General features: G+C 39.9%; 1 protein-coding gene across 1 annotated transcript in view; it reads left to right on the forward strand.

Moving 5' to 3' along the window:
* The first annotated feature begins 1,619 nt into the window (after positions 1-1,619).
* The window catches only part of LOC145765074 (drebrin-like protein), a 35,849-nt gene continuing 22,365 nt past the window's right edge, over positions 1,620-15,103 (forward strand). Inside the window, exons 1-3 of the mRNA XM_082576812.1 lie at positions 1,620-1,740; positions 10,007-10,062; positions 13,851-13,963. Of these exons, the coding sequence (XP_082432938.1) occupies positions 1,658-1,740; positions 10,007-10,062; positions 13,851-13,963 (252 nt within the window). The 5' untranslated portion in view covers positions 1,620-1,657. The remainder of the gene's footprint in view (positions 1,741-10,006; positions 10,063-13,850; positions 13,964-15,103) is intronic.

Consider the following 15,103-nt stretch of genomic DNA (forward strand, 5'->3'; position numbering starts at 1 on the left):
GACGTCATAGTATGTTAAATCCATTGTTTCATTATCAATTTACCTGTAAACAATTGTCGTTTCATCAGCATGCTGCAGCTCAATGAAGAATACAATCATCATCAATAAAATAAAATAGCAATATATGAACTAAGTATATATTGCATATCGTGAATGGACTCATATCATCTATCAATGACGTAATATCATTAACAACACTGGATCTGTATTTTCATATTTCAATATTTTAGATTATCACACACTACCTTCTCCCGATATGCTGCTCTTTCCCGCTCGGATCAACCTCACGTTGCTTTTAACTCATCGATAAACATGATTTCCCGATCAACTCGATGCAACCTCCAAAGTTTCATCCCACTATTCTATATTTTTCCTGGTAACGTAGCCTAGTCATATCTACGCTTCGATCGCTAGTCCCCCCGACCCATCTGGGCGAACCTGCCTCAACGTCTGGCCAGTGCACATCCGTGCTCGTTGGTTCAACGTCAACACTTTTTCGGTAGGTAAAGCATACAATATATTCCCACTTACCATCTTTTTTTTTTACACCAATTAATTGAGCCTTTGCTCCAGATTTTATATAATTTTCGTCTCCCACGAGTATTCAAATCGTCCTTGTAGCTAAGCTTCTCTTCCTCGTGGGAGACCCCAAAGTTTATCCGCTCTGCCTACGGGCAGACCGGGTATAGGAGTCAAATGTACCTGTGTTACGGTCACGTGATGGAGACGTGGGCGCTGCCTGGCTTTATAAAACTTCTGTCGCCCGGCCCGTCGTGAGCTGACCTTTTTGCGTTTGCAGAAAGCAAAGCCCGTCTCCCTGGCCCGTTCCGCCATTCTAACTTTTGCGGACGAGTCGCACAAAATTCTCGATCCACACTTTCCTTCCACAGGTACCTAGACTCCCCAGCCTGGCCCCCGTGACCTAAGCTGGTGGACTTCCCTTTCGGGTGCATCGCCACCCCATAATCACGCCGCTCCCCGCCTCCACGGGGCGTGGCAGGCCAGTTCTTTAAAGTCTCTGACCTGGCTATGTTTATTGTGTTCTTCTCGCCGTGTCAATTATTTTGTACTCGTGCGTCGTTGATCAAAATAAAACAGTTCATCATCAACAAAATTATTCGACCGCCGCTTTACCAGTCAGTTTAACTCTTATCTTTGTGGAATGAAAAGAGCCAACAAAACCAGCAGGCGCCAGGGCAGAGGACATTGTGAAGAAGGGGCGTTCTTCCCGGCTGTCAGCACAAGGCTGAGCACTCACTAGTACAGCGAGCAGTTGCGATTCGCTAACCATAACGGACAACGGTGTAGCTACCACGCTAGCTATGGTCGAATAAATTTGTGGCAAGAATACGGTGCGATACTGATAAGCCCAGCCTCATGGGCGAAACACGTGTCTATCGCTGTCAATTCTTGCTACTAATCGGCTGCCGAGAAACTGATTGATTGACTGTTATTCTCTATTTTCTTTGTCACAGCTCAGCAGTTTTTGTATAAATTAAGATTATAGTTTAGTATATTGACTAATAGGTTTATAGTTTTACACTGCATTCCCTTTTGAACTATGTTTGATACACATTTACTAAAGTGGTACTTTTGGCTATTTCTATATTTTCAGATTGTAATAACGGTGTCAGATTTGGTATTTACATTCAATAAGATGAGTGTAACTTTTTTTGCTCACAAACAGAAGCTGATAGATGCTTACAAAGATGTATTAAATGATAACACTGACACTGTTTGGTGAGTTAACAATGTTTTTTCTACTCTTGTTTCGTACATAAAATGTCCTGCAGACAGTGACGTAAGCGTCATTTTTTATTGAATGCATAATCAAATTCCAGAGGGTTCCGATAAAAATTTTCCACTAATTCTTAAAATGATAACATAATTTTGGCTGGTGTAAGTTTAAAAGTTTTTTTAATTCAAAAATTTGTCTGCATTTCATGCTGACAAGGTTTTGCCGGAATGGTCTGTTTCGGGGAATCCAGTTTGGAGAATCCGATTTGGAGAACTCCATGACAAAGACTCATATTCTGTCGCTCAACAGGTTTTGGACTGACAGCAATGTCATTCTTAAGTTTTGAAAGCGTTAAAAGATTTTCCTTCTCCTGTTCATGTAACTTTTTCAAGTCTCTCCATTTGACAATCATTTCCTTGCCATTGCACATAAATCTTAGTTCTTCTGATGCTTCTGTGAACCAGTTATTTCGTATAGATTTCATCAAATTCACATCACCAAAAAGAAAGTGCATGTTGTCTGTAGTACACCAAGGTTTTCCTGGTATAACTATAAGGTCAAAGTTTTTGAAAAAACTTTGATTGACGCGATTATTATCACAAATCACTGCAATAGGGAAGCCACAAAACATAGAATATTTCTCAAAATTGCACCTTAACCCTTTCAGTGCGTGTACCCGGTGTTACCGGGTATAGCAATATGTCGGTGATATGCGTGTACCCGGTAATACCGGGTAGTCAGTTAAAACCTTGTTAAAACTAGTTATTGACTTGCACGCGCCAGCTTGGCTTGTTTCTGCGCACTAGAAGTTATTTGTAGCTGTTTAAAAATGTCAAACTTTAAAATGTCGGGGAGCAATGTGCGAGGTAGTCGATTCAATACGGAGGACGGTAGGTCAGATTTTTGCTGACACAGACAGCGAGGACAATTTTGATATTGCTGATAGAGAAGTTTTGTTTCCGCATGTTGACTATGACAGCCCGGGGTGTGATTGGGAATGTGATTTGAATGATTTGTATGATTTACATTTTAACGATAGATCCATGGATGTGTCTCCCGATTATGATGAAGAGGGTGGTCGTGTGAGCTTCTGGGGCCGAGGGTCTATCCTTTTACCACCCCAGATTTACGATGTTCCCGGACTACACTGGAAGGCTACTACTAGAGAGCAGCCAGTCTTTGGTTTCATCATCCATGACACGCAGACCTTCCTCCATTAGATGGCTTGAAGATGGAACAGTCATTGATGTTGTGGTCTGCGGCCTGTTCCTCAGCACCATAGTCACAGGAGGAGGAAGAAGCCATTCCCCATTGGTGCATGGTTGAGCGGAAAAGCCCGACGCTCGTACGAAGACAGTTAAGGCGCACCCATGCCTGTCTTGGTAGTCTTAGGCCGATGGGGCGTGTGTCGGCGTCGGGGCTGAACGAATAAAGTTTGGTGGCGCTTGACTTCCATTCAGAACTCCATTTATGGTCCGCCCAAGTAGCCGCGTTTATGGTCCGCCCAAGTTTGCCCTGACTGTCCAAGCCAGCCAGGGTTGCATGCAAATAAAGATTGTTTTAGGGTTTACCACATAAAATTGGATTATTCTGGAGCTGCACCCAGGGCCGGATTTAGCTGATGGGGGGGGGGCGGGGGGCACTTTTAGATCGGGGGCCCCCGTGCAAAAATTTTTTTAGCTCCATTGGCGCGAAAAACCACCTCTACTTGTACAGTAGCAGTAATCCAGCACTGCACAGCATTTTGCAGAAACTTCAAAGGCCGAAAAAAACACAAAATTACATTTTTTCTACGCTGGGGGTCCCTTCAAAAGGGTAGGCACTTTAACAAGCAGATTTCTAATAATCCACGCGCGTATCCAATCCAACGACGAACCAATGAGATGCTACGTTATCTGTACGTTATCTACGTTATCTGCTATTGTGACCATTCCAGCATTCAGCCAGAGAATTAATAATTACTTTGAACTTTGTTTGGTAATTACAGAAGAAAAAAGAGCTATAGCAGAGGTGGGAATCAAACCCACGTCATTGTAATGACTACTACCGCCCTAACCCAATGCACCAAGCCAACCGATGGCAAAGCGATGATTTAATTTAGCTAGAATTTGCGTTTTTCCTTTATTCTTCCCAAACGCGATCTTGATGACGTCATGAAAAGCGTAGCTTCTGATTGGTTCGTGCTGGATTGGATATCTGCATGTTAAAGTGCCTACCCTTCAAAAGGGGGGCCCGGGGCACCTGCACCCTCTGCCCCCTCCCTAAATCCGGGCCTGGCTGCACCTGATGAAAAGAACAGAGATTCATTAGACGTATAGCCTACGAGTAAATGTCCAAATTATGCTCTCACCAAACTCAACAGCCTGAAGTTTGTACTGTGAAAGAAAGCAAAAACATTTATTGAAAAGCATTAGCCTGTGTGATAGAAGACTACAATCACTATGTAGCCTACAAGCTATAACTATTTTTTAATGTATCTTTTATTTTATACATGGTATTCTATGGTTCTTTTTGTCCGTTTTGTGTATTTTTATCCATTTTCAGTAAACAACAATTGACACTCCAACAACATTTTACTAGAAAAAAACTTTTTTTTACAGATTTTCTAAAAATTGAAGCATCTAAAATGGCTGCCACGAAGTCACGTGACACTCTATCTGTGTAAAATTTTAAAAATTTTCTTTGTTAAAATTAGTTCAACCTTTTTTTAAATCTAAAACACAAAAGAAATTTTCAAAAAGCTCCAATAGGAGCTTATTTTTTTCACATTCATTATGAAATGCATATTTTTTCTAAACTTTTTTTTTTTAATTTATTACTTTTTTTACCAGTTTCATTTTTTAAATGTTATTCAGTAATTGATTTTGTTCGTTTTGTGTATCTTTATCCATATTTAGTAAGCAAAAAGACTTTCTAACTACATTTCATTACAAAAAAACGTTTTCTTTACAAATTTTACAAAAATGAAAAAATCCAAAATGGCTGCCATGACGTCACGTGACCATCTAACTGCGCAAAACTCTAAAATTTTGCCTGTTTTTATTAGTCCAACCTTTTTTAAAATGTAATACACAAAAGAAATTTTCAAAAAAGCTCTTGTAGTCCTTTTTGCACATTCATTTGAAAATGCATATTTTTTCCTAAAAAAGGGCTTAGCACAGGGACTAGACATACCGGTACCCATAGCAGCAAAAGGGTTAAGCTTTCTGAAATTGAAAATCTACATCTAAGCAATAAACAGGCAACATCTTGAAAATGATTTTTTTTCCGTCAAACAGGCAACATAACATGAAACCTAAAGCTGTAGTCGCACAATGTTCTGGGTTATTAATAGCTTTTCCAAAACAGGGTTGGTTGATTTAAATCATGATTTAAATCAAACAATAAAAATCAAAAAAATCAATTGAAAAAATCAAATGATTTTTTATTTGCTAAAATAAAAAGTAAATACATCAACAAACGTTTCACTGCTTCTCTGTAATACAAAAGTTATATTTAAATACTTAAGGCTATAGACTATGCATGCTTTGAAAGGCAACTTAGTTTACTTGGCAGTTCACAAACAGTGTTGTTCACTAAACATAGTTTTTGACCGAGTTTTTTCCACTTTTGGTCTGGTTCAATCAGAAGTTCGAAATCGATTGGGCACTGCAAAAGCTGGCGAGCTTGTATTTATGTACAAACTTCTCAATGCAAAATAAACTGCAATTTTGTGTCATCTGAACTTTCATTGTTTTGGTATGGTACGTCGGTAACATAATTATATTACACAGTTAAACTTTCTTTGCAAAAAGTCTGGTTGTAGGCTATGCATCAGTTGAGCAAAAAAGCAAAGTGATGTGTGCTCAAACGTAAGGAAAGATCTTAGTGTAGTGAGATGACAGTCTGAGACGTACCTCAATCTTGATATGCACATTATGATTTAGTATAAAGCAACATATCACACCTACTTAAAAATATGTGCAATAGACAGGCTAGCCTACAATATGATGATAAAAATGATTAAACACTTGCAAACCAAAGCCTTTCAATCAATCAAGGGGTTAAAAATAATTCTGCTACCTTACTAAAATGATCTCTTCACCCAAGTAAACTCGACGCTTTTTTATATAAAAAAAGTCTAATTTAAATCAAAAAAATCCGATTTTTTTGATTTTTTTAAAAAAATCATGATTTTTTCCAACCCTGTTCCAAAAATACTTCCACCTTGATAGTGTATGTCAAGACAGGCTTCACATAAATTTCATTAATCAATACAACCACATTCCTGTGACGAACATCTGTGCAGTTGTCAAAATATCGCTTTAAAAAGTCACAGTCTTCTAATTGATATATTCTGCTAAACAATCTTGTAAGCAATAAATTACATAGGAGTTGGAAATCTTCTCGAAGACGACTGTAGAGTGAACGAGATATTGAGATATATTGAAAAGCTCTTACTATTACTTCAGGTGTATATTTTTTCTACAATGGAAGTGCTAGACATACTGGACATTTGCTGCAGTAAAATTTGTTGCTTGTGGTGATGTTGTTTAAAAATTTATTGCTTAAATAAGATTTGATAGTTTATCCAGGACACAAACATGATTGGTTAAATCTTTTTTAGACAAAGTTTTTTATGGTGTGCCTGATACCATGATGGTACTCGAAGGACAAATCTTTTGAGACCTTAAGTAGAAAACATCCAGTACCTAAACTGCATTCTGAACTTTGCACGCTTAACTGGTCCTTGATTGTATAATTTACAATGGATGAACTCAAACCAAAATCGACCTCAATTTTTCCAAGTATTTTGTCAAGATTTTCAAAGGATAAAATTTGGTCTTTTTGCAAAAACATCTCCGTTTCATCACCAATAGTATTTCTGCTGCTTGGTCACTAAGCTCGACAAAACAAGAAAACGTTTCTCAGCAAAACTTATTTTTGTGTGTGGTAGTTATAAAATACTTCACTAGCAAAATCCGTTTTTTTTTATATTGATTTCATGATGTTATACAACTTAGCGATGGCAAAAAACAAATTTTGTTATCTGGGTAAGCAATTTGGTCTTCAGACCACTCGGCATGTGGTAACTTAGTAGCAAATAAGATTTTCTTGCTTAACTCATTTGTGCCGAAAGGGAAAGTACCGTACTTAAAAAAAAATTATGAAAATTTAAATCTTGCATAATCATGATCAATAAAAAACATTTCACAATTAATTTTTTCTTAATTATGTTAGTACTGATGGAGAAACATACCGTCCTACATATAGGACACTAGGCAAATCCGCTATCAAATTTCACAAGTTTCTTGTGCGTAATGCGTAGGCCTAATCGTTATCGCTCAAAGTGATAAATGGGAAATGTCTTGTCATAGAGCATTTTATTGAAATAAAAGTTCACAAAATACGAAGATGTAAAGTAGCAGAGCAACACATCACTGAAACAAGTCATTGCGAAATATGATATTGTTTGAAGCATTTGACATGCAGAGTGCAGATCGACATCAAATTTTTCGACCGACCGACATCATACCCAATGCTCAATTGCTCATACACTAGGCGAATAGAGTGGTTCAAAAAATACAAGTTTCTAGGAATCTTCCTCCACAAGGCTTAAAATGTGCCATTCCCCATAGAAGTACCCTTGTAAAAAATAGACTGATTGGAGATTGTTTGAAGGTCAATCAGATTTTCAGTTTTTTACCACAGGATGCATAAAACACCATTTTTTCAATATTCTTCTGTTCAAAGATATTCAAAGGCAAAACTTCTTATTCACAATATTTTTCTCAGCATATTGCTCTGTTAGCGTTGTTTGATGATCGTGTTGATGATGATGATGGCGTATGAGCGATCTTTCCAGGCTAGATTGGAGGGCAGGAAGTCTTCAGCCACTCAGCAGTCTCGTCGTCCAGGATTCTCAGACCATGCGCACCGTGTGGAGGCCGGTGGGTTAGGCAGTGGTGGATGACATGGTCTGCGGTCTGTTCCGTGGCACCACACTCGTATTCTGATGAAGGAGCCAGGCCCCACTTGTGCATGTCCGAACGAAAGCGGCCGACGCCAGTTCGCAGGCGGTTAAGCCTGACCCACGCAAGCCTTGCGAGGGACATCCCTGGTGGACGGGGATCGGCGTCGGGTATGAAGTCATGGAGCGTGGAGGTGTGATTTTGCCACTCTGTGTTCCACATGTGGTTCGTCCAGTGTGCCGCACTTAAACCAAGTTCTTCTGCGTTCTTAAGGAGTTGTTGTGCGGCAGGCACAAAGGGGCGTCTTGATTTCAACCGCTGCTTTATAGGTGGTGGTCTCTTGAGTGTTGCATGGAGGAGATGGTCGGGGTCCAAAGCGCGGCGAGCGAGAGAAATCGTGGCTCCTTTACGGCGTAGCTCAGCGGGTTGGATGCCTGCTAGGATGGGTAGGCAGTCCGTTGGAGTGGGACGCAGGCATCCAGTCACAGTACGCAGTGCGTCGTTGATGGCGGTATCAATCTGGTGGGTGTGAGAACTACGACACCAGACCGGCGCGCAGTACTCAGCGGTGGAATGAACAAGGGCTAGGGTAGCTGTACAAAGAGTTTTAGCACCAGCTCCCCAGCCGGAACCCGCCAATCGCCTCAAAAGTGCGACGCATGTAGATAGTTTTTTGCGCAGTGACTTCAAGTGCCGGCGGTACGTGAGTGACCTGTCCAGGGTTATGCCGAGGTATGTAGGTTCGGCACAGTAGGGCAGGCGTTCCCCATCAATCTTGATGTTTATCTCACGCTGTGCCTCCCGGTTGTTAAGGTGGAAGGCCGCCGACACTGTCTTTGACTTGCTGAGCTGTAGCTTCCATTTCTGGAGGTATGCTGATAGTGTTTGCATGTCTTGGCTGAGGTTCCTCTCCACTGACTGCCAGTTTCCTGCTGAGTGCAGGAGTGCCAGGTCGTCTGCGTAAGCATATTTCCTGGAGATGGTGGGGGGCAAGTCGTAGGTGTATATGTTGAACAGGAGAGGAGCCAAGACTGAGCCCTGTGGGACGCCTTTTTTAAGTCGGCGTAGTCTGCTTCGACGACCGCTACCGGTTGTGAGGGTAAAACTGCGGTTTTGCACAAGTTCCATCATCATATGGACCATGTGTCTGTCAGGGAGCAGACGGAGTAACTTGCAGGTAAGGCCGCTATGCCATACGGTGTCATAGGCAGCCGTGAGATCAACAAACACGGCGCCAGCCTTCTTCTTATCCGAGAAGCTGTCCTCAATGTCTTGGGTCATAAGTGTGACCTGATCTATGGTTGATCGTCCGTGTCGGAAACCAGCTTGTTCACGGGGGAGCTGCGGATCTATTATTGGTTCGACACGGGCGTAGATGAGTCTCTCGAGGATCTTGAAGGGGATGCAGAGCAGTGAGATTGGACGGTAACTCTTCGGGTCCCCTGGGGGCTTCTTCGGCTTAGGGACTGCAACCACAAGGGCTCTTCTCCAGATTCTGGGAATTCTCAGGTGGCGCAAGCAGCAGGAAAGGAAGTCTTTTAACCAGGACTTTAAGGAGGCAGCAGCATGGAGTATCAACTCCGGGCATAGGTGGTCAGGGCCCGGGGCACAATTTTCATTCCATGTTGCTATACCTCAGTTGTTAGTTGCTCAATTTACAACTGCTGACTTGTAGGAGAATCAAGCAATTTTAGGACTAGCAGACACTAATCAGCTAGAAAAATATTTGAATCGCAGAAAAATGACAGAATTAAATTGAAAATAACAGAAATACTTCAACAACAACAAAAACTTGGTATAAATTAATATATGGTGAGATTAACAGCTTCCAGCCTTCCACAATATGTATTGACGATGGCCAGGTCATTCAAATGATGCTGTGTTTGTGTATACAACAAATACATCTTCAGCTTACGCAACACAGAAAAAGGTCACTTAACATAGAATTTGTAGCTGCTTCCTAACGTTTTTTTTACTAAACTTTTTGAAAGCTTAATGCTGGTACAATGTGCAATATGCATACTTGTAGCTGTGCTTCTCAACGTTTTTAGGTTTGCAGCTCAATTATATTGTCATTTTGTTATGTGACACAATGAGATGTTATGACCAAACACATAAAAATAAATCAAATTAAATTAGTTCGCTCTGCTTTACTTTTTTGCTCAGCATTGAGCACTTTTTGTAGTATGAATAGTTTTTATTGTTTTTAAAAATAAATTGTATATGAGAAAAATCAACCTATCCTCATGCCATTTACTATTAATGCAAAACTACATTTTTGCAATGAAGTGAAGTGTTTTTATTGATATGTTTGCAGGGCATTGTTTTCCTATGAAGGAAATCAAAACGAATTAAAACTGCATGCCACAGGAGGTGAGAGTTTTGTTCATGAATTGATATTACTGACAAGATTTTTAATTTTTTTTTATTTGAATAGATGTTTTCATGTGTCAGTGTTAAAAAGATAGTAACCTAAATACATAGATCTTTACCAATGTGCGTTTCTATGAATGATTGGAGGCTGATGCAAGTTTGATTGTGAACTTCAGGCTAAATGTAGCCTACTTATTTATCTTTAATATGGTGGTTTTTAGAAAGTGTGAATACTGAATCTCAAATCATTAGCTCCTAGTTTAAATTAAGTAAATGAGAAATCTTTCCTAGGTGCTCTTCAGATTTCCATTACAAATGCTATAATTTAGTCCAATTTTTGGTTGGTTCATTTTGAATCTTTATCCTCGGACTGATAAAGCTTTGGTAGGTTGTTCCTGGTAGTTTCGCATACTTGTGGAGGCTTTTGACGCAGGACCGGTTATAGAGATTGACAGAGTGAAGTTTCCGATTGTCGAAGTGCTGTTGCCAGGGAATCATTCCATTTGTCAGGTGTCGCTGAATGGAGAGCATACCTTAGAATGCGTTGCTCAAGCGCACACCCCAAAAGTTGAACCAGCGTCGCTTGATGTTGAAGCTTCTTCGTTCACAAAGTTATTGAGTCGTGTTGAGATCATCCAGGAACTTTTAAAACTGACGATGGTTGAGCACTTATGCTCGAATAAAATTAATGCCTTAATAACCGGGCTCAAGGCGTGTTTGAACTTCAAGGAGTTTGCACAAAGGTTTTGCTGGTGAGTGATACAATGAAAACTTGCAAAGTCATCATCGCTTTTTCTCTCCCTCAACTTTCTTCTTACTTCAATAGACCCAGACTTCAATAGACTTATGAACCCAATGCCAGTTCCGGACATGGATCGAGCACCATCAGTTGCGATTCTGCATAAGCTGGACAAGTACAGTTCGAACTTGTCAAAAGCATAAATTACTTCAGTAAAGAAGTTAGCACCAGTTGTCGTACCCCTTCATTGACTGCAGTGACAGAAGCTCTTCCGTTTCATTCAAACCTTTGTCCACTCCTTTTACAGATATGGCCAACTGTGCTATGTCCTTCTGTCTGTACTTTGGTTTTAGGACAATTGTCCCCCGGACAACTGCCCCCCCCCCCCCCAGACAACTGCCCCCCGGACAATTGCCCCCCTCAATTTCTTTCATGGAAAAGTGCAATAAAGTTTTTTCTTTATTAGCGCTAACAGTTTGATTGTAATTTGCGACAGAAAGATATATAAACATCGTCACTACAAATGTAAATTATGAGCGATTCCTCTTAAAAAGTGAAGCACATTGCGATTTTCATAGTCTTGCACAATGTTTGCAATGCGAGCTGAACAGTCTTGATAGCATTTTTTGCGCGGTGGTGCAGGAAATCCTGCAACCATTTGGTTAATTGTTACCGTTGCTAAAGCCTGCTCGCTCTTTAATAACTTCCAAATGTTTGGATGACATGCAGTAATGTTGGCTTGAAGGTGGTTATGCCATCCTTCCAATGAATTGTTTGTGCTGAAGAGTTTCAAACGCGCTAACTACGTCATTTGGTGGAACGAAAGCCAGAGCTGGAAGCATACGAATTTTCAGAGCAAAGTCAGCATCTTCCTGATGCTGCCCTTGCAATTCTTCCGCCTGCGCTTTCCGGTATACACACTGCAATAAATGGAAAAAAGCAGCCTTTGACTACTGCCGTTGGGAAGTTAAGCTCAATAGCATTCTTAGCAGCTTGTTCGTAGTCGATTAGAAAAGATGTGGGACTAAGCAGTGGGTTGATCACTTGCAATTGATGAAACATCTCTTGATAAGTGTTCTGTTGCTTGTTTGGTAGCAGAGCGTAAACACATGGAATAATCCTGTTTGCAGTCAAGCAATAAACTGTGTAAAGTTGATAGAAAAGCTCTGGTACAACTTTAAAAGTCCCATCCCCAAACCAATTGCTTGAATTTTGTAAAAGTGCCCACCAAGGGGTCACATAGAAAATTATTTTCTGAAATTGGGTAGTACAATAAAAAAGTATAGAGCGGTGGCCGGTGGTGTTCAAATGGTGGATCTCGATCCGGTTCCGGATCTTTTCAACTTTTTGTGTGGATGTTCCAATGTCAATGAAAAAGATGGCCATACCAGTGGATCACAGTGAATCATTTTGCTTGCTTTCTCCTGCTTTCAAACACTTGTCGATTTATGCCCTCACATGTTTTTGAATGAAAAGGGTCAAACTAGTACTCTGCTTGAAGGTACCAATCTATGTAACTTGGACTTTCTTGTTGACTGTTTTATCCATCTAAATACTCTAAACTTGAAGCTCCAGGTCAAGGGGAACATTATCATTAAGCTGTGGTCAGCAGTGAAATCTTTCAAGCAACAGCTGTTGCTATTCGTTTCATATATCACCAAAGACATGCTCCACTTTCCATGTTTGAAGTGACTCTACAAGAAGTTACCTGTGATAGTGATTTGTCATGCTTTATCGAATTCCTGGAAAATTTGGACACTGAGTTCTGTAACAGGTTCAAGGAATTTTTTGAGGTCAGTTCAGTTATAGAGCTAATATCTCATCCACTGTCTGCTGATGTTGATTGCTCTTGGAAAACCCAACTTTCCACTGAATATGCATTATGCATTGCTGGTGTCTAAAATGCATGTAGAACTGTATAATCTTAAAGGAGGTGAGATTTGTATTGCAGATCCAAATGTGTTATCACTTGTAACCTTGGAAAGGTACCCACTACCCAGTTATAAACCAGGCTGGCTAGAAGGGTCCTTACTTGCTTTGCTTCTATGCACCGTACCTTTATTAGTCGTTGTTTTCATCAATGAATTTTGTAAAAAACGAGCGTAGAACGAGACTCACAAATGCTCATCCTTATGAGCTTTTGAGAATATCAATAAGTGACAGAAAGCCCCGATTCGATGCTATTGTGAGATCTATTCCATCAACTCATCATTTTTCTCACTGAAACAATCTTGCAGCTGTAGCACACTTCACATTTGAATTTGTAAAAGAAAACAACTTTTTTCACTCATCAACTTTTTCAATGAAGAAGTCACTGTCCAGACACAGAAGACTAAACATAAACCATGTTTGATTCGTGGCTAAATCTTCCAGTGTTGTGGGATTAGTCATGTTAGTTGGAAACTGTGGTTTTTTGATCCAGTGCCACTGTGGCTTAACCCTAACCCAGGATTTCACAACGGTAAGATTTCAATGTCAACAAAAGTTGTCTATTCTTATTTTACAGCTATAAAAGGTATACAGTAGAATTTTAGGCAAAACTAAAAAGCAAACTGTATATTTTTTAAGCGCAGTATTATTGACAGAGTGACGTACTGACATTTATTTTACTTAACAAATATATAGATGTAAAGAAACTTATAAATTGTATATAAATATTGTACAGAATGCTGATTAGATTGCAACCTACAAATACGAATGTAATTTATATCAACGTCTGTACCAGAAATGCGGTGGCTGGGTCTTGTGTCCAAGTTCAAATCTTTAAAAATAATCAAAGTTAAAGCAATTTAAATAAATCACATCGAACAAACTATTATATTAACAAACTGGTATACAAAGACACATGGTTGAGTGGATTGGCAAAAAGGGGGTGGCCTTTACGCAGCAGTGGGTAACCACAAGCTGAAAATGATGATATGATTTGAATGTCGTTTGTTGCAAATGAATTATTATTATTCAATATTTAGTCAGGGTAGAAACCAAAAACTATATATTTCCTTGGTGATTGGTTTCAAGAAATTAAAGTACCGATGGTATGTATTTGCAGACGAAGGGCTGGATGAATTGGAGTCAGAATTCAACAGCGGAAAGATAATGTATGCATTTGTGCGCGTCGATGATCCCAATACAAATTTAAAGAAATTCATCTTGATTGTTTGGGTGAGGTCCCATTTCTTTCATAATCCGTTATGCCAATCTGCAGCTACCAAATCGCTTGTTTAATTTACTTCAAATCAGAAAGTTTCAAGATAGACGCTCAATATCACGTGGTTGCTGTGGCGACCTGCAGGGTATAAATGCGCAGTCGGTGAGTTATAAATTGAGGAGTCCGAATCATTTATTTGTCCGCCGACTCCCCAGTCCTGCTTTTTCAACCTGACGAAAGTCCGCATTCTCTTTGCTAAGGTATTCGACTGTCATTTCAATAACACTAAGAGCCTTCCAAAGCCATTTGATTGTTTCACGCTCAACAACATATCCAAAAACTCAAACTTTGCTCAAGCTTTGACATCGCCACCATTATTTCTTTACATAGCTCGTATGTGATGAATCAGTACAAAAGTTAGTGTGAACAGTATGAATAGCGTATGGCTTAACTAAATCATATGATTTAATTTTTTTTTAGATAAAAATATTTTCCTTTTTCTGACTAAAAACCTGGTTTCCTGATTTCAAAACCCTGATTTTGGAAAGCAAAAAATAACCAAAATAGCAAGTTTCTAGTTCGGGTAAACCTGGGTTGGAAACACAAGTCTTTACTGCACTTAAGTGCATAGAGTCAAGTGAATCCACATGTTTGTAAACTCCACTTTACGCACTTTGGGTGCACTTTACCCGTCTTTGCATGGGACTTGGACTTTTCCGCTCAACCATCCACCAATGGGTAATGACCTCTTTCTCTTCTTGCAAATGTGTTTCTGAGATACAGACTGCAGACCACATCATCAACGGTTGTACCAAAATGTACCACCTTCAAGCCACCTAATGGAAGTGGAAGGTCTGCGTGTCTAGGATGGATGAAACACAAGACTGGCTGCTCTCTAGTAGCCTTGCAGTGTAGTCTGGGAACATTGTAAATCTGAGATGGTAAAAGGTTAGACCCTTGGCCCCATAGGCTCACACAACGATGATAGAGATTGAAATTTCACAAGAATTATACATGAATGTAAGCTACAGTTTGTTCGGCTTAACCGACAACCGTTCTATCTCTATTGCTGAAATCAGCAAAGAAATCGCACTTTAGCAGACATGGCATCAAACTTTGTTTCTGCAATGAAAACTGTCATTGTTATTCCCACC

This window comes from Aplidium turbinatum, chromosome 2, assembly GCF_918807975.1.
Source record: "Aplidium turbinatum chromosome 2, kaAplTurb1.1, whole genome shotgun sequence".
NCBI lineage: Eukaryota > Metazoa > Chordata > Ascidiacea > Aplousobranchia > Polyclinidae > Aplidium > Aplidium turbinatum.